This window comes from Ctenocephalides felis, unplaced genomic scaffold, assembly GCF_003426905.1.
Source record: "Ctenocephalides felis isolate EL2017-DRISC unplaced genomic scaffold, ASM342690v1 CF-g0.4_SCAFFOLD_03571, whole genome shotgun sequence".
NCBI lineage: Eukaryota > Metazoa > Arthropoda > Insecta > Siphonaptera > Pulicidae > Ctenocephalides > Ctenocephalides felis.
Genome location: NW_020539725.1, coordinates 14533355 through 14558353, shown reverse-complemented (window position 1 = coordinate 14558353; position 24999 = coordinate 14533355). Strand labels below are relative to the sequence as shown.

Here is a 24999-nt window from a genome sequence, read left to right as displayed (position 1 = left end):
AAGGTTAAATTTAAAATTTGAAAAACGCGATTAAAATGTGCTTAGACATAATAATAACGTAGCAAAATATTAAAATGCTTGTGTGCAAGATTTTATTATGTGATAAGCATTACAATTGCTAATTATTCATATGGGGAGTTTATTATGTAAAATATTTAAAAATGCAAAAAATACTATAAAATACTGCGCAATTCGATTAATTACAGGAACTATCTTGTAATTGAAGAATCATCCCCAAAATTAAAATTACTTTAAAACACATCAAAACTTTTTTGAAGAGTGATTTTTCAGACGTTAATTAGAATTTACGGTACACTATTTTTACTACAAAATCAAAATTTCAATATATATTTCATAGGGCATTTATCCATCATAACATATTGAAATCAGTCAGTTATTCGTACAAGTCCTTCGTACACTTTAGATATTTTGCATTCTTGTTATAATGAGATAAATTCAGATAAATATAATTAGGCCAGAGATTAATATTGTTTTTTTACCTTAAAGTTAATTTTAACGATTTTTAATGATTAGTTCATTATGCATTCATAATATCGGAAAATTACTGAATGAGGCAAATTTTAACGCTGTTGTTCGACATGATTAGTTTTTTTCATTAATATAAATCGTAGAGACACTATCGAAATTGGATCTGGATATAAGTCTTTTTGAATACTTGATTATAAATTTCGTTAAAAGTCGTTACAGATAATTGCAATGCTATATGCTTTTACTATTGTCAGTTGCTTGGACCTCCAATTTTACCCAAAACTAGAAAAAAGTTACTTGCAAACAAGTTAATAGGTCGAATTTGTTTGCTCTAATACTCCAATTACCATACAAATATAAATATATATTTAACTTCCTATAGGGTAAGTTATTCAAATTTCCAATGAAGTTATTCAAATCTACAATGAAGACGTTTTCATATCTTCTAAATTTCTGAATTGTTTCAAGACTGATAATTTTTTCGTACATTTGAAAGAATTTGTATGTAGAATGTACAGATGTTGTTGCATGTATAATTTTTTCATGTTTTTCGAAGAATGTATATGCTATATACTAAATGTATATTGATCTTTTTGTATAGTTCCAAATCATTTGATAGTGTGTTTAATACAGCCAAACAAACCAAAGCTCAATTTTTGGTGTACGCTACCAAGTTCAGGAGAAAAATGTTCTTAATACAGTACTTTCAACTCGAATTACTAAAATTTTCGAAAAAAAAATTTAATAATGAAAAAAAAAAGATTTTGTGTATTATATTATACATATAATAATTAAAATTTTTACATTATACATATTATAAAACACAACTCATTCTTATCAATTTATATCCATATTGGATGAAAAGTTCAACCCAAGTGGGTTAATGTCACAGCAACAATAAAAGTCGTATCCTCTTGCATTCGAAATTCTAATAAAAATCTGTATTTACTATATTAATTTTAAATAAATAAAAATAAATTAGAAACAATTGATATAATAATATATAATAAATATAATTCTAGACAGAAATGTAACACTGATTAAAAAACTGTACTATCCCATTCTTGACAAAGTATTATATTAATATTACCTATTAAATTTGAAAATTGCGTTGGGAAACTGACCATGGAACGATTATCATCTTTGCTTATTTAATATACAGAGATAAAAATTTTGTAATATCATTTATTTTAGAATCATCGCACGTGGAAATAAAATACTTACATAAAATACCTATACTACCAAGTACGTCCTTATTGAGATAAAAGTAATAGTAATGTACTATCTATCACAATACATATAGTGATAAAATCTTTGAATAATTTCCTATAATCTTTATCTCATGAGTTTTTTTAATGAATTAAGATTTTGATAAAAAATTGCAACACAAGAATTCATATTTACATATATACATATACATATGTATATATATATATATATATATATATATATATATATATTATAAATTCAGAGCATATTAATGTATGCGATTTATGTGTTATGTAATAAAATATACATATTCTTGACCAGTATTATTAACACCGACATTTTTTAGAATATAATTATGAATCTATACCACAAATGTTACAATGATAAATCAAATATCTTCATTACAAATCACCGACAAATAAACATTTCAATCACAGGTGATCAGAATCTGTAGATACAAAAAACAATTGTTCAATTAGTTGGTTAAAAAAGTATCATAAGTTAAAATATAATATAAAGTATGCATTTTTTTTCAAGATAACGCTAATAAAATATTTATTATTACATTAAATATTATTATGATAAAAGTTTGTTTTCCTGTTGCTCGACGTTTAAAGTCAATCTGAATCTTTTGATACGAAAATTGTAAAATTTATGTGATCCCTAATTTAACCTTTTGTGCTGCTCCGATTTTAAAAGCCATTTGATGAAATTCGATAAGGAATTAATAAGTTGAATAGTTTTGCATCACGATTGTACTAATAATTTCTTTATAATTAGCAGATAAGTGCAAATTTTTTTCGTTAACGTTTTTGTCAAAAAAATTGAATGATTTTGAAAATTTAACAACTTCTTGAAAGGTATCATATCGGAATCGCACTGAATTGTTTTTGGTAAAGAAGAGTTACTTTTTAATTAATTGTTATTTTTTTCTGATCATTATAATGAAATTCTGAATCTATACACTTTTTTAACAAACAAATTTATATATTCTAAGCCTACGTAACATTGTTTAATTATAAAAACTTATTAAAGTTCGAAGGCGCCTTTGAGCACTTACAAAGACACAATCATAAAATGTTCTCATTTACACTTAATGCAAAATGCCAAATGCCTAGTTTTAATATAAATCGATATAATTCCAGTATAGAACGATAATTTGGTATAGAAATTAAATTAAACAAATTTACCATTTTTAAATTCTTTGAAGTTTTAATATATTTGGTACAATTTGTACCTATACTTTTTTTAATTTGAAAATTTGCTTTATTTGACTTAAATACATATATTAATTTCTTACATAAAGATCAGTACCTGTACTAATTTGTATTTGTTGGTACAAATCTGATTGAATTTATATACATTATAAGGCATTAACTTACAAGTTATGCATAATTTTATTACAAGTTAATCAAAAACTATCAACTAATTTAATATTTAATATTAATTCAATTAATATTTTTTTAAATTAATTAAATATTATTATACTTCAATTAACTTCCCGTAGGGTAAGTAATAGTAATCGCAAAAAATCGAAAATGAATTTTTTTATATATCTAACGTTTCAGAAGTTTCTGAATATTTTGGCATACCTTAGAAAAAATGGATGTATGTGTGTGTGTGCGTGTGTGTATGTGTGTTCGGATACAAATTTTCGTCGACGATTTCGGGAACACGGATGAAGCGATTTGAATAATTCAAAAAACATTCGATTCGTATTGTTAAGGAGACGTGATGTGATTAGTTTTTGGCAAAGGCAGGTCCAGTCGTTCCGAAGATATGGGGCAAAAGTGCCAAAAACGGTAAGTCAGTTTTTAAGAGAACGGAGCGTCCGATTTGAGTAATTTAAAAAAACATTTTACTTGTATTAACAAGATGAAGAACTGATCAAATTTTCATGAAGGCAGGTCTAGCGGTTTCGGAGAAGTAAAAAAAAATACCATTTGGCGGTCAAAAATGATCATTAGACATATGCACATCAAATTATCAGAGATTTTAACAATAAGTATAAATTTTGTTTACATTTCTATGGGTTCCGTACCAATGCTCATCCGTTAAACTGCGGCGAGGCGCTTACGCGCTTCGATATTTCGTCTCTATGCAGTTAAAGCAGTACGATTGCTTTGAAAAAAAAGTTCAGAATTTCCAAAATATTTCAAAATACACTTTTCTTCAAAAAGCCTTTTTTTCAAAAAAGTAAATTTTTGTCAAAAATTTATAGTTTCTCAAAAATCTAATTTTTTGGAATAATTTTTTTTTTAAAATGTTAGTCTTTTAAAAAAAAATAATTTTTGGTACGGGAAGTTCCAGCAATTTGCCTTAAGGCAAGATGCCATGCGCCCCACTAGTTTAATATTAATATGCTAATTCTTCAGCATGTCAATTAAAATCATATTATTAAAATATATGGCCCTCTATTACCTTTATACTTGGCAGTTATTGCTATACTGTTAGTTTCTATCATATGTTTTGAGCAAAACGCCAAAAAATGTGAACTTATTAGATCGTCTGAAGATTATTCCATAACATTAAGATAAGAAACATGCAAGTTGAAAACTGAAATAAGCGCTGATAAAAATGTTTATATTTCTTTAAATTTTCCAGCAGATTTTTTTAGTTCCTAATGATAGATTCTAATTTACTTCATTGTCAGTTTGTGGTTTTGATTTAATTTGTGTGTAATGTAGCGTGAAAATCTTTGCCCGGTGCAAATATGAAAAATCATAGAGAATGTGATATGTGATATCATTTTCAAATCAGTTGCTTCTTTGTGCTGCAGGTGACTCGGATCGGACATCTCTCTTGGAAAGAAAATTTCTTCGAGCATTTTGCTTCTAATTCTGGTTTTGCAGTTTGTTTAATTACAAAATGCGTGAAGATAGGAATTTCGGAAAAAGGGGCGAAACAAATTATGGCATAGATCTCGAAGACGAACATTTGAAAGGAACATTGCAGCTGGTCGAAGATGTTCAGAAACAGGAGAGGAATGGAAAGCCAAAGGATTTGGATATCGAGAAAAAAGAATTTTCCATCACACCGTGAGTAAACTTTTATTTTATATTTTTTATACATTATAACTTCGTTCACACGTTTTGTAAGAGACTGGACCTTCTTAAGTGAAAAAGCGTAAAAGCGTTTTAATTTTGGTATTAAATGATACATTTATAAATTACGCGAAAAAAATAAATTAACGGCTGCACAGCTGCGGTAAATCATCCCAAATGAAATAGAAACTTTAATTAGTAAAAAGTATATATTTTTAATTTGCTACTTTATGGACCTCTTAGTATTCAACTTAATGAACATAAGAACAGAAATTTATTAAACCACAAGTTAAAAATCGCAAGTTCCAATATTGAACAAATTGTATCGTACATGAAACATCATTTCTCCATGTTACTGTTATGTATTACATTGTTAAAATGCATTAATGATGTTTAAATTAAATTTCTAGTTATTGTTTCTAGGTATTGTTTTCTTTTCAAAATTGTCATGGGATGCTAATATCAAAAATGCTAAAGAGAGACGAATTCGATTTTGCACTTTGCCAAGGGGTAATATTTCGGGGTGATAATTTAAAAAGTTTGCCGAACGCTAAGAGTAATTATAAATATGATATTTAAAATAATTTTTATTTATTTTGGTTTGACATAAAGATTTTGAAGTATGTATTAGAAATTACCAGATTTCCAATATAATTCAACTTATAACTATAAGACCACTTATTATTATTTTTTTTTATTCAATTTTATTCTGCAGTCTGTATATAGGGCCACTTATGGGCAGTTTTAAAGTTCACTCTTGATGAAGCTATTAAGGGGTTACATGGGTTTCCTCGGACAAAAAACAGCATTTTTTCAATTACGTTTTTTACATATAAAAATGAAATATTTTTATGATTTTTTTTATTTAAAAGATACATCTCTTTAAAAAAAATATTAAAATCGCGGTCATTACGACGCCATTTCCGGCAGTCCCTCGGAAAAAAAAGGCGCCTCCGCGTTGTCAGCAGAACTTCTTTCAGGATCATCCAAAATAAAAATTAAAAATACGTGTTTTAGTAAAGACAATAAACTAGGTATTGGACGACGGAAAAAAGAAAAAAAATGAAAATTGGATATTTGGCAGAAGTTTTTATAAAAAAATGCAAGCTTCGATTAAAATTTCTCGACATTCTTTTTTTTTTAAATAGTTGTAATTAAACAAAAAGAGAATTCTTCGTTCAATACCTTGTAAACGATATCTCGAAGACCTGTGTAAAATTTCATCAAGATCAGTTGAGTAGTTTCTAAGAAATCTTGACAACCGTCTTTGAAAACATAGTTTTGAGATAAATAACGGAATGACAATTGTATTAAGCGTTAGGAATTTATGAAAATATGTTTCAAAGTGCAGTAATTGACGTAATAAGGCGTATTATGCGTGAAATCGTATAAAGCATAATCGTCTTAACGGAATTTTACTGTTTTACTTATGCATTGAAAATAACATAATCAATACATAGGCGAGCTTTTGATTAATTAATTCACGTCATAGTTTAAATATAGAAATTCATTTTGCTTTACTTTATTCTACATAATCTAAAACCCGAATATTATAAATAAGTTTTATCATTTTCTTCCTTTTTATTACCACTCATTTATTTTGTTATTCATCCAAGCATCTTTGGATAAGAGAAAAATATATTTATACCACATTTAAATTTAAAACATATTTCGATGAATAAATATATTTTCTGTTAGTATTTTCAAAATATTTATTTTTCAACATTACGTGTTTATATATTTTCAATAAAGGAGATTGTGAAACAATTGATTTTGCACTGAGAATCAATATTTAATATACTCAAAGAAATTGTCGCAGATGTGCTTTTCCATTGAATTTATTACGTAGAGAATATAATAACGTAAATCATTTTATAGGTTCAACGACAAATACTTTTATTATTTGTACAGCTTGATAATGCATAATTTATGCAATTTTCTGTTTAATAAAAGTGCGTTTGAATACGTACTGCAGTAATAAGGTAAATAAAAAACTAATACGTTATTGTAGCTGTACAAATATTATAAAATTTACGTTAACATAAATAAAACACAATTATGATTTTGAATAATCTCAATAAAACTAAAATTGTTAATCATAAATTATAGGAAAATTAATATCATATATTAATACTAATTAATAATTAGTATTTTTACCAGCAAGTCTTATCGTTGTAAGCAAATTTAAGGCGGTATATATTATGAGTACCATAAAATTATATTATTTTGCTCTTTGCTATTGTATATATATACAATAAGTGTGATAAAGTACTATTAATAAATTCAAAAATGTGTCAAAGTACTATTAATAAATTCAAAAATTGGGTAGGGCGGGGCATAAAGATTCAGTTTGACTTTGAGCAAAAATATTGTGGAAACCAAACCAACAAATACCACATATCAACCAAACAACTATCTGACTATGTTCAGTAAAACTCCGAGCTAATTTATTATTGTAGAGATGAGTTTTTTGCTCTTTTTTTTAATTTGTCACCTGTTTTTTTACCCCATAGGAGGGATAAAAAAGGACGACCAGGAGACAAACAGGTCTTATTCTTATTTTTAATTTTGAAGGGATTTTACGAAATAATAGCTACAATATTCAACCAATGCAAAATATAAATTTCATAGGCACATTTTTTACAAACATTACGTTGTGAATAACCTTGATCTGGTATTTCCTCAGAAATATTCATTAGCACTGTTGGAATAACTATTTATTTACTTTATCTCTTGTAACATTGCTTTTTCAACTTAATTTACTTTTTTATTTACTATTTTTATTGTGTACACCTTTACCAGGGTAAGGATTCAGTTGGTCCTTTTTACAGTTAAATAACGTATACTTAAAAATTCTATTATATTGAGGTCTCATAAACTAAACAACGGCGCTACAATACAACTAACAACGAAAGAAACTTCTTTTGTTATGGATTTTTAAATATTGCCGTTTATTTCCCTATAGCAACGTCGTAAGAATCAAAGTTGGTTATACATCTTTTGCTCTCAACTTTCAAATATTTTCATTAAAAATTATTAACTTTACTTGTTTTTGAGATATAGGTGGTAGATTTTTCACCTGCGGATCTTTAAGCCCCTCTCTACCCTATATAGTTAGATTTTGGTTTAGGTTTACAGCTTTTAAAAATATTTGACTATTAATTTAAGAGACCTTTTATGAAGTTTATTTTAATCAACTCTTATCAACCAAATGAAACGGAGACCAACTTTTTATTTGGTTTCGTATGAATAATTTGAAAGATGATTTTGAATTATTTCTAAATTTAATAGTTTTCTTAATTATCAAAATTGACAAGTGCTTCAATTTTCAAGTGCTTTTAAAACAGGTAATCAAACTATTCACGTACAATCATTACAGAGATAATGATCATGATTCACAATAAACTGCAAACTTAGATGTTGGAATTTCCTTCTGAAAACTGATCTAATATTAGATCAAGATACAAAAATTCCATTTGCTATCTTGTTTTTCGCATCTTCAATAAATAATTATTAGTTTTTACATTATTAGTTTTGATAGTTTTTATACTATGATTTCGAAGTAATGATATTCCAGCGTTATCATTGTTTGGCTTACAGAACAAATCTTAAAACAATTATGTGAGAGGAGTTAAGTTTTTCTTTTAAATCAAGGATGAAATGTTAATCGGGACTGTGTAAAAATTTCTTAAGATTTTTTTAACTTCCCGAAGGAGAAGTTTATGTTTTTATCAAAAAATCCGAATTGCTAATTTATGAATTTTTTGAAGTCCAATTTAATGTGATATTTTTCTCGCCTCAATCAATGGAAATCTTACTCGATATCAGTAAAATTAGTTTTATAGTTATGTTTATACAAAAACTTCTGGATATAAAATAGGATGTAAACAAGTTCGGGTTTTAACCCGCTATATTTTTAAATAAATTGCTCGGATAGTTTTTTAAATTTATTTATTAGTTTTCAAATAACAAGCAAGAATGCCAAATTGATAGATATCAATTGTCAATTTGATAAAAAGGTAAATAATGCTGTTTAGTTTTGAATCGCCATATGCATTCTATAAAATACTTGAATTTATAGTTAGTATCATGCTGTTTTTGTTTATTATTTTGCGAAAATGTAATATAAAAGTTTGCTAAACACTTATTTCTTGTTTGAATAAAAGAAACAAAGATGTAATGATTTGCACTTTAGGTATTTTCTGGCAATGTTTATGTATAAAATAATTTACATTAACCAACCAGTTTTTGCCTTTTTTATAGATGGCTGTAAAATTCTATAATATGCGCTCTCAATAGTGTTTTCCAAATATTACTTATTTTTGTAATTACCTAAAATTCAATTATTGATTCTAAAGGGAATTATATTTGAAACTAGCTTGAAGTCAAGTTCTTTTTTATTTCTATCCGCATCAAAAAATTAAAATATTCTAATATTATTACAAAGCAAAATTATGATTTTTATTTTTATTTATTTATAGAAATTTTTATGATATTTATTTTTATGATTTTTCTTTCATTTATAGAAATTAAAACAATTTCAAATTGTATTTAAAATGATTTATTTATATCAAACTATAAAAATAATGTTACAATAATTCTTATTTTCAGACCGTTCCTACTCGGAAAAAAATCCAAGAAAGTTCGTGACCAAGGTGAAAAAAACGTCTCTTTCCTAGAATTGGTAAGTGATTATTTATTAGAATTTTATACATATATATATATATATATATATATATATATATATATATATATATATATGATTTAGTAGTTAATTTTGATGTTGAAATACATGAGTGAGTTCTTGAGGGCGATACATCAAGATTTGATGTATCGCCCTCAAGAACTCACTCATATATATATATATATATATATATATATATATATATTATTAATTTATACATATATTATCAAACTGAAAGCTTTTAACTGATTACTAAAGAACTAGTCATTGTAAATTGTACATTATTGAATTTAAATTGAGTTTATCTATCTCTGTATCTATCTATCTATCTGAAGAACCAAGAAAGATAATTTTTTTTGAAACGAATGGAAAAGTGGACTGAGTCCCTTTTGAAACATCTTAAAGAAAATATAGTTATTACAAACAAATTTTAGTTTTTTAGCATATTTGCTATAACTATTTTATACTTAAAACTTAGAAAACAAAAAAAATGAAATAACTAAAACATATATTAATATAAATAATAATATAAATTAATATAATATATCCGCGTTGAAATTTATATGTTATAAGTAAAATTTATGCAATTTTATAAGTAAAAGTGATACATGATGCGCGCGAAATTTGAAGTTAGGACTTGAAAGATACTTTAAACTTAGTTTAATATTTATAAACATATTAAATTAATTCATTTTTTAAATCATAACTTAAAAAAAATCCTCTCAATAAAACTCAATAAACGTCATAACTGCAAATTTAAAATGCTTTAACAAATTATTTAACTCCTTTTAATTTTAATTATTTATTTACTATTTTCATATGAACTTCCAGCGGTAAATAATTTCCAGGCATAGAATTAGTAATTTGAAATTTACGTCTTTAGATTTGTGGTCTCAATTCATATCATGGGTATTTTTTTATTCTGATCACGTGCGATGGCTTTATTTTTTATGATAAATTTGATATTAATTATAAAGTTCGATTAATTAACATTGATTATTAGTGGTTTCACATGGAAGAATACTGAATGAAAAAATACGTAACTCAAACAATAAGACAATTACTTAGTCAGTAGTATTTCTCGAAGGATAAAAAATAGATTCGTCATGAAAATGATTGTTATCAGAGCCGTCCAGTCTGATTAGTCTCCATTCATGTTTAATGAAATATGCTAATCTATCGATATTTCAGTAATTGTAAACCTTTTCTCTTTTAAGATATTTAGATATTTCATTCTAAGTTAAATTTTCATAGTTTATTGTTGAAACAAATAGATGATAGATTATCTTTCCTTGATTACTCATTAACATTCGTCTATTATTTTAATTATTCATATTATCTGCTAAATCGAAACAATTGTTTATAGCAATAATACATGTTAATTTTCGTAACGTTTGTACGGTGTATATTTGAAAGGCAGTTTTGAATATTTTTTATTCATTATATTTATTTATATTCGTTTATATTAATTCAGGTGTAGACTCATTGCAGTAAAAAATTAACGGTAATTTAAACCTAACACTAAATTAAGTCTAAAATTAAAATTTTAGACTTTAACAATTGATAATAATTTGAACAAAAAAAATATCGCAAATTCTGATGAATTATAATAATATAAAGGATTTGAAATTGATTGATGTTTGAGGTTCTTCTGAAAGTAAGAGATGATTTAAATGCCTCCTTTGAAAATTTTTAAATCTGCTATCTAAAAAATAACGAATAAACCCAGTATCAAATGAGATTGAAGTATGAAAATAATTGTAATGATGTGAAACTTAAATTTGTCGTTGTTAAGAAAAAATTTCTTGAATAATTTTAATTCGATTTTTATTTTCTTATCATATTAAACCTTTATTCCGAAAAATTAAAAAGAAGCGCCATATAAAAAAAGAATAAAGTATGAAAATAATTGTGTTGACATGAAACTTAATTTATCCTTATTAAATGAGAATTGTTTAGATAATTTTATAAAAGAAAATCGGAAAGATTGAAAAAATGGGAAGTATTGATAGATCTTTATTAAAATATAGTTTGATAGTCCAAAATTGGCATTAAAAAATATGGTGAATAATTGGGACTTCAAAAATTCTAGAAAACATTGTCTACCAAATTAATATAGCATTATTCATTTTATTTAAAAAAAACCTAATAATGATCTCGTGGTTAATTAATTCATTTTCGTGACATATTATTTCCAAGGTTATTAGAAATAATAGGATATACTTTATAAATGAATAATTATAATTATTCATTTCGCTAAAATATATTACAAATTAATAATTTGTAAAAGGAAATTGGAAAATTACATGCATATAAGCTTTAATTATGTATAATCTTTGCTTACATTATTATTTAAATTAACATATATCTAATTTGAATGTGAAAAAAGAATAATCTTTTATTTATTATAGCCTTTATTTTATTAAATTTGTCAAAAATTGTTGACAGGTGATAAAAAAGGTAAATAAACTAATTGATCCATTTTAAATTGATTAAAAAATATACATTTTATCTAATGATATATTTATATTATGAAACTTGGCATTATGAAACAATATCTCATTTGTATTCATAGAACTGCACGCAATCACAAAATTACTTCAATAATAATTAAAAGCAGAAGTTAAATTAACATTTTATTTAATATTTTATATATATATATATATATATATATATATATATACAGTATTGAATGGTAGAGTCTTGGATTTGTGTATATTTTGTAGAGTTTCGAACAAGAATCCAAAAATAATACAAAATAAAAAACAAGAAAAGTTTTTAAAAAAACAATTTCTTTATTTAATTATTTGTTTATTGTCGACGTTTCGGAACTAGGTACGTTCCATCTTCAGGACATCTGTCAAGAAACATGATCTTGATGAGATTTTAGCAAACAATATGTTTAGGAAAAGAAAATAGATTTTTCTTAAATAATGAATTAATTGTAAAAAAAATATAATAATGTACAGAAATATGATATGTTCAAAATGAAAATGATAAAAATGATAAAAATAAATGAGTGGATTATCAGAACAGGATATTACACATAATAGAAAATTTTTTGAAAGTTATGGAAATTTTTTAAGAAAAGGTTAATGACAAAGTTGAATTAATTACCTGTATGTTTGAATATTTGTTAGCACTTTTTCACTAAACAAGCTTTTTTAACAAAAATGAATTTGTGAGTTAATTTTCCGCTGAATAATTAGATTTTGTAAATCAAAATTACTAAAAGATTTGTCTTTTTTAAAATTATTATTTGAAAACACAAATAATATTGTTCTCTGGATGTTGTTCGATTGGCTTTTGAAAATTAACTAATTGAAACACTCTATAGAAAACGCCCATTCATTTAATTTCACTCCAAAGATTTTATATCATGAAAGTTGCATCTTTAGAAGGTTATTCGCGGAGAGTTGTCTCATTCTCATAAATGTTTCTAACAGTGTCAACATTAGATCAGATCACAACCTATTACATGATTCATATTTAAATTTTTTACACTTTTTGACAAACAATTAATATCGACTTCCTTTTAAGATCAACAATTTAAGTATTCACACCCTGAACATATAAAAACACACACATACAATCTCACATCTCTCGTTCAAGTGTTTACACGTGTTACAAAGGACACACCAGTTTCAATTAGTTAATTTTCAAAAGCCAATCGAACAACATCCAGAGAACAATATTATTTGTGTTTTCAAATAATAATTTTAAAAAAGACAAATCTTTTAGTAATTTTGATTTACAAAATCTAATTATTCGGCGGAAAATTAACTCACAAATTCATTTTTGTTAAAAAAGCTTGTTTAGTGAAAAAGTGCTAACAAATATTCAAACATACAGGTAATTAATTCAACTTTGTCATTAACCTTTTCTTAAAAAATTTCTATAACTTTCAAAAAATTTTCTATTATGTGTAATATCCTGTTCTGATAATCCACTCATTTATTTTTATCATTTTTACCCAGTAAACCACAAAACGTAACAAAGCCATGAACGTTACGTAACGCTGCCACGTTCGCACGAAGCAGGTACGTAACCTGGGAGGCACACAGAAGTATCTATTTCGCGGGCATGAACGTAACGGCTGTTTCGTTGCACACTAAAACACTGCGGTTGCATTTTTGCTACGTATCAAAGTTGAATAAAAAAGCGTGTAGGTGTCTTTTATGTTACATAATTATTTAATTAAATTTCCTGCAAATATAAAATCAATTTCGGATATTTAGTAATTTTATTAAATATCATTTATATACAAAATTTACATATTACATAGTTGCAACATTGGAAAACTAAAATTTGATAGTCCATAAAATGTTAACCTATAAAAATAAATATTTATTTATTCATAAAATGTATTATGTTTAACTCTCTTGGCAACTTCAGTTAAATCAGACTTGGCAAAGTTAAGTCTTGCGTTAAATATGCTCAACTCACTTGCATCTGTTAATGTATCTGAAATAGAACGAAACATCTTAGTAACATTGTAAACAAATTTTTAATTGAAAATATTGTGAACAAATTAGTCATTTGTGAACATTACCTCTAAACATACTCCTTATTTGAAGTTGATGACTATGTAGTTCTTACAATCATATGACAGAGATAATTATTCGATGAACACACTTAATAATTTTCTTGCATTGATTTTATCCTCTTAATTTTTAAGACGTGAATTTTCTAAAAGTAAAACATTACATATTAGTACTAAATCATATTAGTTAAAATTCTCTTCATGTAGAACCTTAATATACCAATTCTGTAACACAAGATCATCAGACTCGAAATACTCAACAATTCATGTTCTCTTCAACACTTAATCCATATAATGTGTGATATCCGGTGTATTCTTTGTTTTCCTTCTCGCATGCTTTTAAGTCTTGCTTGTTTCTTTGGTGACAATTTATCTTCTTGATTAGAGCAAATTTCCCTAGTTTGAAATCCATTTTGACATAACCCATAAGGGTTATGAGCAGTCTTTCTCTACAATTGAAAAGCAATTTATATCAGTTTTTGCTTAACTGAATAGTTCTGATGGAATTATAAAGAATATGTATAATACCATATATATTACACTTATCTACCTATAAGATTCATATCATATCACTGAATTGAGGTTATGTGATTTTTGACTGGTCTGTCAGAAATTTCAATAAATATGTGATAAATCAATTATCACAATACATAAACAGAATTTGCATTGAACACGACCTATATACTGAAAATAACTAATTAATCGTTAATATAATAATTTGTAAATTTAAAAAAAAATCCGCACAATTATACTCACCTCTGGCGTTTTCGTATTAAATATATCACTTTCCTAAAAGTAAAACATTACAAATTAGTACTAAATCATATTAGTTAAAGTTCTCTTTGTGTAAAACATTAATATACCTATTCTGTAATACAAGATCATTACTTAAGAAATACTCAACAATTCATTTTCTTTTCAACACTTAATCGATATATGTTCTTATTTATTGATATGTGTTCTTATTTTTCTTCTTGCATGTTTTGAAGCCTTGCTTGTTTTTTTGGTGACAAAGGATTAATAATTTCTAATATTTTATCTAACTTTGTATTTATCTTCTCTATTGGAGCAAATTTCCCTAGTTTGAAATCCATTTTCGTAGGGGTTATCAGCACTGTAATTTTCTCTACAATTGAAAACCAACTTATATCAGTTTGTGCTTAGATAAATAGTTCTGATACTAATGGAACTATAAAAAATGAATATGTATAAAACTATATAACTTACTTCTCTTTATTCATATATCACTGAATTGAGGTTATATTTCTGACTGGTGCGTTAGAAATTTCAATATTGCATGATAAATCAATTATCACAACACATAAACAGACTTTGCATTGAAGACGGCCTATATACTGCAAATGACTAAACATTATTATAATAATTTATAAATTAAAATATGTTTCAGTACAATTAGACTCACCTTATTTGCCGGTTTCATATTAAATACTTTTGCAGCTGACTGTTTAACTAATTTCTACAACTGATTTCGCACTAAATATAAAAGCAATTAATAAATAACGTTTCAATAATTGAAATATCTTGCATTTCAAACATACACGATAAAATACTCAATTCTGCGTCCACGATGCACTAACTGAGTTAACCTATATTTAATTTGACGTTTCGCTCATAAAACACTTCACGGCTATTTCAAAGGCTAATCTATGTGACAATGCAACGTACCGCGCCACGTACCGACAGAAACGCGTCGACGGTGGTTAAAGATCACAACTATACGTAACAGCATCGTTTTTTTACTTAACATCAGTTTCGAAACGAAAGTTACAAAATGAGTTACGTAGATTTAACTTCTGTGGTTTACTGGGTATCATTTTTATTTTGAACATATTATCATATTTCTGTACATTATTATATTTTTTTTACAATTAATTCATTATTTAAGAAAAATCTATTTTCTTTTCCTAAACATATTGTTTGCTAAAATCTCATCAAGATCATGTTTCTTGACAGATGTCCTGAAGATGGAACGTACCTAGTTCCGAAACGTCGACAATAAACAAATAATTAAATAAAGAAATTGTTTTTTTAAAAACTTTTCTTGTTTTTTATTTTGTATTATTTTTTGATTCTTGTTCGAAACTCTACAAAATATATACAGTATATATATACTGTATATACATATTTATATTGACATGATTTACATATCGCATATGAATAATACATTTTTCACACTCATTTCATAACCAAATACTGACACAAATGTTAATGCTAAAATATTATTAATTTAAAATAGTCGAAATATGATTTAAATATTTGAATGAGTTATTAGAATAGCTTGAACTTACCCGTGGCTTTGTAATAAGAGCATAATCTTGCAACCATATGAGGATCAGGTGTTGTTTCGTCTCGTTTCTTTGTCAGTTTGAGGAAAATTAATCAGTAAAGTTATCGGTTTTTACTTAAAATTATAGATTTAAAATAAATATATTTCAAAAATAGCATTTGGCGTCATTTAATATTAATCTCATTAATGGTCAACCGCTGGGTTGCTTTCTAATATCATTACGATAAAGAATTACATCACATCTCATAAACAACCAATTATATATTATAAAATAAATAACTCATTTTTAACTACGTTACAGTTTTCCTACAATATATCTTTTGAAGATATATTAATTGAGTAATTGAGATTCTTATACCACATGCTTAATAAAACAAATAATTATATTATTTAGTATGAAGTATTGTGTCATTTAGTAAATATTAAATTAAATGTAGGAACCTAAAAGGTTCATGGCTCATTGTCTATACTTTGGAAAATTCAAAACCTAGAATAAATTAATTAAAAATTGAAATCACAATTACACGAATTATATACGAATGAACAATTTAGTTTGCTTTATTGCTAGTATGCCATATTATGGCATTGAGTTCGAAAAAAATATTTAATTCTTGTTATTGATATTGTATGGTATTTATTTATAACAATCTTTTTTTTTAATAAAAATAGAAAAGAGTTAGTACGTCCATAAAAAAGATATGTATATTATCAAAAAAGTTGATGAATAGTGTTTAAAGACAGTTAGCACGAACTACCAATTAATTAAGCGAATGCTTTGTTGAACCGGTTTTCTCTAAAAAATTCACTAATTCATATACACAATCTTATTGCCCTCAGAACAAGTTGTCTAGACTCCTGATTTAAAAGTCAAGGTTTTTTATAAACTATAAAATGGTTTGCCTACAGCTAAAAAAAAGATCAAACTATTAATTTTGTGAATTATATTTTAAAACTGGTGGAAAGAATATACATGACAAATGATATAATTAAATATATAAAGAACACGGGGCTAATAATTTTATTAACTTCCCGTAGGGCAAGTTATAGTAATCGCAAAAAAATCGAAAATGAAAATTTTTATATATCTTTACGTTTCAAAGGTTTCTGAACATTTTGGCATACCTAAGAAAAAATGGATGTATGTGTGTGTGTGTGTGTGTGTGTGTATGTATGTATGTATGTATGTATGTATGTATGTATGTATGTATGTGCGTGTGTGTATGTATGTGCGGATACAAATTTTCGTCGACGATTTCGGGAACACGGATCAACCGATTTGAATAATTCAAAAAACATTCGATTCGTATTGATAAGGAGACGTGCTGATTAGTTTTTGGCGAAGGCAGGTCTAGCCGTTCCGAAGATACGGGGCAAAAAGTGCCGAAAACGGTAACTCAGTTTTTAAGAGAACGGAGCGTCCGATTTGAATAATTCAAAAAACATTTCACTTGTATTGACAAGGTGAAGAATCGATTTCATGAAGGTAGGTCTAGCGGTTTCGGAGATATGGAGGAAAAAGTAAAAAAATGAGCCATTTGGTGGTCAAAAATGATCATTAGACATATGCACATCAAATTATCAGATATTTTATAGAGATTTTAACAATAAGTATACATTTTGTTAACATTTCTATGGGTTCCGTACCAATGCTTATGCGTTAGACAGCGACGCGGCGCTTACGCGCTTTATATTTTGTCCCTATGCAGTTAAAGCAGTACGATTGCTTTCAAAAAAATTTCAGATCTTCTACAATATGTCAAAATACAGAAAAAAAAAATTTTTTTCAAAAAAAAAAATGTTTTTTTAAAAAAAAATTTTTTTTTTCAAAGAAAAGTTATTTTTTGTCCAATTTATAGTTTCTCAAAAATCTTATTCTTTCAAAGTAATTTTTTTTCAAAAATGTTAATTGTTTTTAAAAAAATAATAATTTTTGGTACGGGAAGTTCCAGCAATTTGCCTTAAGGCACGATGCCTTAATTGCCTTAAGACAGAATTCCACTTACAGCTAGTTTTCTTTCCTCATTAATTTCGATTTTGTTTTGCATTTCAATCGATATAATAAACATGGTGATACATTTCTTCTTAATTAACATATTCAGCTAATAGAAATGTTCAGATAAACTGTTACTTTTTGTTTAATTAGAAATTAATCGAATTGTCATATTATTTAGCTTTACAATATGTACTTTATTTCTTATGTTGTAAAAGTAAACTAACGAACTATATAATATTAAAACGTATTATAATGTAGAAATAAGAAATTTCTACATTATATGAAACAAAATTTTAACACATTCACTGTTGCGCACGCATATGTTGCGTGAGACCATTGACAATAACCAGGCGAAGGACGTAAAAGGTGCGTTCGCCTTCCTTGCACTTTAGAGTACTATTTTTAATATAATAGAGTGTTTAAACTGAAATTTTGCACTGCAATTACTTCAAACAGAAATGGTTCAATTTATCTTATTTTGGTCCATTTTTTTAAATTTCTAGGTAACATGTCCAGAAATGGTTTTATTTCGCATAGGTGGAAGTATGGGCATTACCAGGTTATCATGTTTTAGCTTGATAAATTAGCAAAATATTTAAAACCTCTAAATATTATACAATTTTAGTAATTCATATTTAAAATTTGATTCATAAAATCTCAGCAGTTTTTCAACAAATTAATTTTAATATAAACATCAATTTGCGTAGAACAGTTCAGAGTCATAGTATTTAACACGCAAGAAATTTCATAGATTTCGTCAAGCATGACGCCCAAAGTTTTTTGGCTAGTTTATTCGGAATAAAGACACGATATATAAATAAAATATTTAAGTTTGTTTTGACACTAAGAGTAAATAGATATGAATATGAACATTTCAAAATAGAAGAAACAAGGAAATACCGAAATATTTAAACGTAGGCCATTTGCAGAATTGCTGTGGGATACCCGAAGAAAACTGACCTTCTGAATATGTGTTATATTGACTAGGATTGAACGAAACGAATTGACACAAATCTTGTATTATGATCAGATTTTTGTTTTTTTTGTAATTCTTATTAAAATTGAAGATCATGTTGTAGATTATATATCAATAAGAACTACGTTATTCCATAGTCTGTCATTATGATTTATTATTTCGAATGATAATTTTAATTCGAGTAGATAAATTTGTGTAAAATAAACGAAGAGAAATACGTCTTTCGAGTTTTCAATTGGAAATTTTTGACAAATTTTTTGTGCAAATAAAAATTTTAACTTTGCAACAAAAATGTCGAACAATATATATATATATATATATATATATATATATATATATATAATGCAAAATTTCATAATACTATTATGTTATTATTAATAAGATAGACTATCGTTCTTGTCACTATCTATTTCACATTAATTGTCAATGTTATAACAAAAGCTGGTATTAGTTACAAATATTAATATTAAATTATCAAATTGTTATCGAATATTAATTATTATAGCATTGCTTTAAACATTAACATCACATTAATTAATTAATAATTTTTTCTATAATGAAAACTAAAACGTTCCATTTCTTCAGTTTAGCAAGGAAAGACAATTTGAATATGCTTTAATTTAAATTAATTAGATATAAATAGTTTGAATAATTTATTATGTTTGATAAGCATGTACAAACTGATTAATTTAAAAAATACGTTATTCATTTTTGTAAAAAAGAATTATTTATTTACATTTAAAATGCCAATGACGCACAGGCATATATTGAAATAAACGAGTTTTTTTGTGTTTAACTTAATTTTTTATTATTATTATATGCAACGGCCCTTGATCTTCATTCGTTCACTCATTGTTAGGGTTATTGAACAAAAAGTCCAAACCGGATTTTAAGTGGCCGGAATTCGGCAAAATTTGTCACTAACTGGTATTTCATTTCTGCGAAATGGATTCGGGATCAGAGCTGAATCTATTATTGACAAGGTACACAATTTCAAGTGCTTTTGCTAAAAAATACAAATGAATTTGTTTTTTATTTGGAAATTCCTTTAATATATTATATACATAAACGATAATTAAAATTTCGAGACTTTAATAAATTTGACGAAATTCTATAACGTCAGAGCAAGTAAGCGCTAAAGACACATTTATAAAGCGAAATTTATTCTAGCTTGTTTTAAAATTTAATTACGAATTACCTATTGAACTGATTGAAAATTTCGTATAAATTGAGAATTCCTAAAATTTAAAAATCAAAAAAAATAATTTTTTTTGAGAATGCTAAAAATTAAATTTTCGACTGGTTTGCTCGACTGATTTGCTCGACTGATTTTAACACAATATAAGCTAGCGTGAGGTACAACTGATCTTTATAAATAAATTTTGTCATTTAAAAGTAATAAGTTGGGAAAATATAAAATTCAATATTTAACTTTCAACTACAAACATTTGGATTATGTAAAATATATTTGGCAAGCGCAGGAAAAGTGCAATATTTTCAAGTATTATTAACATAGAAAGGGCTCGTCCAGTTATCACAAATATAGGTGTGGAAACATTGGAACACTGGAAAAACTTAAGCTAGTGCACGCTCTGCCGGTATAAGAATATTATTTCATTTTATATGATGAGATAGGGAGTTGAAAATTGGTATATTGTATTTTCTGGAAAAGACCTACAAAATGGCATCAAAATCATTTGAATACCAGGGTGGGGCCAATTCTGTATGGAAACACGCCCGTACTCTTTGTTACGGAAGTTAATAAATAAGCTTAGAACTTTCGATTTTAGTATAACTTTTATCATGCATGTTTTTTCATATATTTTCAGTTTCGTTATTCGAGTACACTTGAACGATTCATATCAATTCTCGGTGTGATATCAGGCCTTTTGGCGAGTTGCTCTCTACCTCTGAATGTTATTATTTATGGAGAGTTCACAGCTTTGTTAGTGGAGCGCACCACGCACGCGAACTCAACTCCGACGATGATATTAGAACTGTTTGGGGGAGGAAAAATTATGTGAGTATAAATGATCAAGTTAAACTGGTATTATATTATTCTGCCAATACTTTAAGATTTTTAACACTAAACCTATTAGACAATACTTGCAAGTATTGGCTAACTGGCTATACATGTAAAGCTATTCCATCAACGCGCGGCCAAATTGAACGGACAGTTTGGTCACTGTTTTTTTTTTGTATAGTAATGAGTAAATAAAATATTATATGCATATTCTAAGAACTTGTCCTATAGCTTGTTACAATAGAGAATTATAATATTTAAAAATATATTGTTTTATAAAAAGTTTGCAAAGGGTCAATTTAAAAGGTCTTTGTTAAATTTAGTATTAAATCATTATTTCCAAAGTAAATTCTCTTCATATAATCAAACAACCACTTTAACACTACATAGCTCTGATTATATGCAAATTAAGTAAACAAAAATGTGTTAATGATTTTTGCTGTAAACGCATTCCTGCTGAAGGTGTAAACAGTATAAGTAATGATGCCATTACTATATTCTAAATACCAAAAATTTCGTTTTTGTTGGGTAATTATTCATAGCTTGTTGTTTGTTTCTCAAAGCAATATGCGGCCAAGTATTTATAATTTAAACAAAATAATGTATTATTAAATTTACTATGTTTTGGCAAATTTGAATAATCATTATTTTTTTGTTAGAGAAAATGCAACTGATGAAGACTACATGGATGCCTTGTATGACGACTCTGTGGCGTTTGGAGTTGGATGTACAGTGATAACACTATTTCAATTTATTACCTGTCTCATCAGTGTGGATTTACTTAATTTTTCAGCTTTAAGACTGGTAAGTAACTTAGCTGATTAAATAATAATATCACACAATCCAATCCATGATTATAAGATGTAAAATTTAAGATGATTAAATTAATAATATCAAAGTATAATAATAAGCACAGCGTTATTGATACATTTGTTATTTTTTAGGATATTTTTTTCAATTTGAGCGAAGTGCAGTGGGTGCTAAGACTTAATTCTGTGACTCGATAATAGAAAATTTTATAATACTTAACTTAGTAATAATAATAATTAATCTTTAATATTATCGTTTGCAAATTAAAGCTACAATAATTAGGTAACATATACTACGAAAAATTGCAACGTTTTGGATATCACCATGAAATGGTGCAAAGCATCGTTTGGATACCGTCAAGTAATTGGCCATTCATTGAAAATGCACTAAAATTTAAATAATAATTTATTTGTTCGAAGTTTGTTATTGAAGTCTTTGTCTTGTATTTAGATTTGAATTAATAAAGTGAATAAATAATATTAATTATTCAATAATAATTTCTTTTAAATTTAGAATTTATAATTATTTAATCATTATAGCAATTAATTGTTATACTTTGCAGATTTCAAGAATTAGAAAATTATTACTACAAGCAGTTTTAAGACAGGACATGGCTTGGTTCGATACAAACACAAATAATAATTTTGCGGTCCGCATTACAGAGTAAGTACCACTTTATTTAATTATTATTAATGTCGTAAAAACCCACAAAAATAGCTTTATCATAAGTGCCTCTCGATTTAACATAATTATAATCACAGATATATAATGCTATTATGACTACACTAGTATTAGGTTGTCAAATATCTCCCTTCCGCTTTTTTGCTCTTGGTTTATAATACAAAAAGGCGGAAGGGAGATATTTGACAACCTTATATATTGTTTGTTTTCCAAAACACACACACCAAATATATATATATATATATATATATGTATATATATAATATTTGGCTTTTTGTGATGATGAGGCATGGTTTTTGTCGCATATATTGTAGGCTCTCGCTAATCCGACACTATTAAAAACCGGAGGGTGCCGGATTACTGAATTATAGTGAAAAAGTCATAATTTTTATCGTATGATATATATCGTATGATAATAGTAAATGACGTTAAAATTTAAAAAAAAATTACAAAAAGTTTGGTCGCAAGGGTGTCGGATTACTGGAGGTGTCAGTCTATCGGAGTATCGGATTAGTATGCTATATCTTTTGTTATTGAACTGAAATTTAACAAAAATAGTTTTCATTTTTTCATAAATTTTATAAATATTAATAGGAATCATTGAAACTTAAGCTCATTCAATGCATTATTGAATTTTATAAAATAGTTATTCACTTTTTTTAAATCTGTGCTGCTCTTTTTTGAGGAAACATTTTGAGTTCAACAGCGAAACTAGCATTCACAATTATTTTACCATCTTAGATTAATTGAATTGTCGAGAAAAGATTTAAAGAAAGAATTAATTAATCCGATATACGGGTAAAAAACGGGTAAAGTAAATTAATCAATTTTATTATTTCTGTTTCTATATATTAATTTTGGTATATATTTCAGAGATTTAGACAAATTGAGAGATGGTGTAGGTGAAAAAATAGGAATCTTCACTTACCTCGTGATGTCCTTCGTGTTTTCAGTTGTTGTGTCGTTTGCTTATGGCTGGAAACTCACTCTGGTAGTTCTTAGTTTCGCACCAATCATTATTGTTACAACTGTTCTAGTAGCAAAGGTTAGTAATTCGAATAGCAATAATTTCTAATAGATATTAAAGAAAATTGGTTTTTGATAACCATCATTCACGAATATTATAACTCATGGTAACCCTTTCGCTACAAGAGTGCTTTTCGAAGGGGTGTCGATGCTGAATGGGCACAGCGATATATTTTAAGATTTTTTTTTATCATCATCAATAGAAATGTGTTAAAAAATTCAAAATTTGCCTTCTAATAAACTATAAATTATAGTACATATTACCAATAGTTTAACTCATAGTGATTAATCTTGAAACAAAGTCCGACTTACAATATGTCGTCCATGGACGACATCTATAACGAAAGGGTTAAATTTATTTATAACTTTGCAATGTATTATGAGAATAATCTTTTAATGTGGTAATGTTGAATAACTTGAACAATTTTCAATAATTTTTGATAAACTTTTTTTATTGTCAAATTGTTAAGAAAAATTGTGAGGTTTTAAATTTTATAATGAAAAAAAGTTTATCAAAATTCAGTGAAAATTGTTCAAGTTATTCAACATTTCCAATTTCCATTGACCACATATGGCGCATTCTGTATACTCGCGGATTTACATTATATCTTTTTTACAGACTAATTTTTTATATGCTACTGTTCTGTTTTTACAATGAATCTCAAATAGTAAATGCGTAGTCATGTTCTAAATTTTTAATAGAAGAAAAACACGCTATGTTTATTTTTCATACAGACTAAAGAATAACGTTGATATATCATCTGTCATCTGTCCATTTTTTTATTGAACAAAGGATTCGCCCAATCACTTGGGCATTGTGATTAATACTTTGATTGAATGAATAATAACATAAATATTTATTTAAGTTTTTGCTTTAATAAATTGTTAATTAATACAATAATTCCGTAGATTCAGAGCAACCTGACATCTAAAGAGCTTCAAGCATATTCATTAGCTGGAAACGTAGCTGAAGAAGTTTTAAGTTCAATTCGTACTGTGATAGCTTTTGGCGGAGAAAGCAAAGAAATAGAAAGGTAAAAAATATTAAGATCATTATTATTTTCTTATATTTCATGCTTTTTATTGGTTTATTATTACTATTTCTTAAGAAAACAAGAAAATATTAAATTTATAATAATATTAAACTAGTTGGTATTGGTATTTTGCCTTGGGGCAAGTTACATGAACTTCCCGATATGTGTAAATAATCGAC

General features: G+C 26.5%; 1 protein-coding gene and 1 long non-coding RNA gene across 5 annotated transcripts in view; one reads left to right on the top strand and one right to left on the bottom strand.

The window, feature by feature from the left end:
- LOC113385126 (multidrug resistance protein homolog 49-like) overlaps positions 1-24999 on the top strand; it is a 49057-nt gene that overhangs the window by 15075 nt on the left and 8983 nt on the right. Inside the window, 7 exon segments of the mRNA XM_026622935.1 lie at positions 4478-4736; positions 9354-9426; positions 21076-21266; positions 21929-22073; positions 22642-22742; positions 23634-23805; positions 24696-24820. Of these exon segments, the coding sequence (XP_026478720.1) occupies positions 4567-4736; positions 9354-9426; positions 21076-21266; positions 21929-22073; positions 22642-22742; positions 23634-23805; positions 24696-24820 (977 nt within the window). The 5' untranslated portion in view covers positions 4478-4566.
- LOC113385127 lies at positions 14531-15639 on the bottom strand. 4 transcript variants are annotated; one of them, XR_003367974.1, is made up of 6 exons: positions 15529-15639; positions 15393-15463; positions 15197-15324; positions 14833-15095; positions 14726-14758; positions 14568-14663 (listed from the first exon to the last, which is right to left on the bottom strand). It is a non-coding gene; the product is annotated as an uncharacterized LOC113385127 (long non-coding RNA). The 4 variants fall into 4 exon arrangements; XR_003367972.1 differs by having other exon boundaries at positions 14531-14653; positions 15393-15597; XR_003367973.1 differs by having other exon boundaries at positions 15197-15334; positions 15393-15601.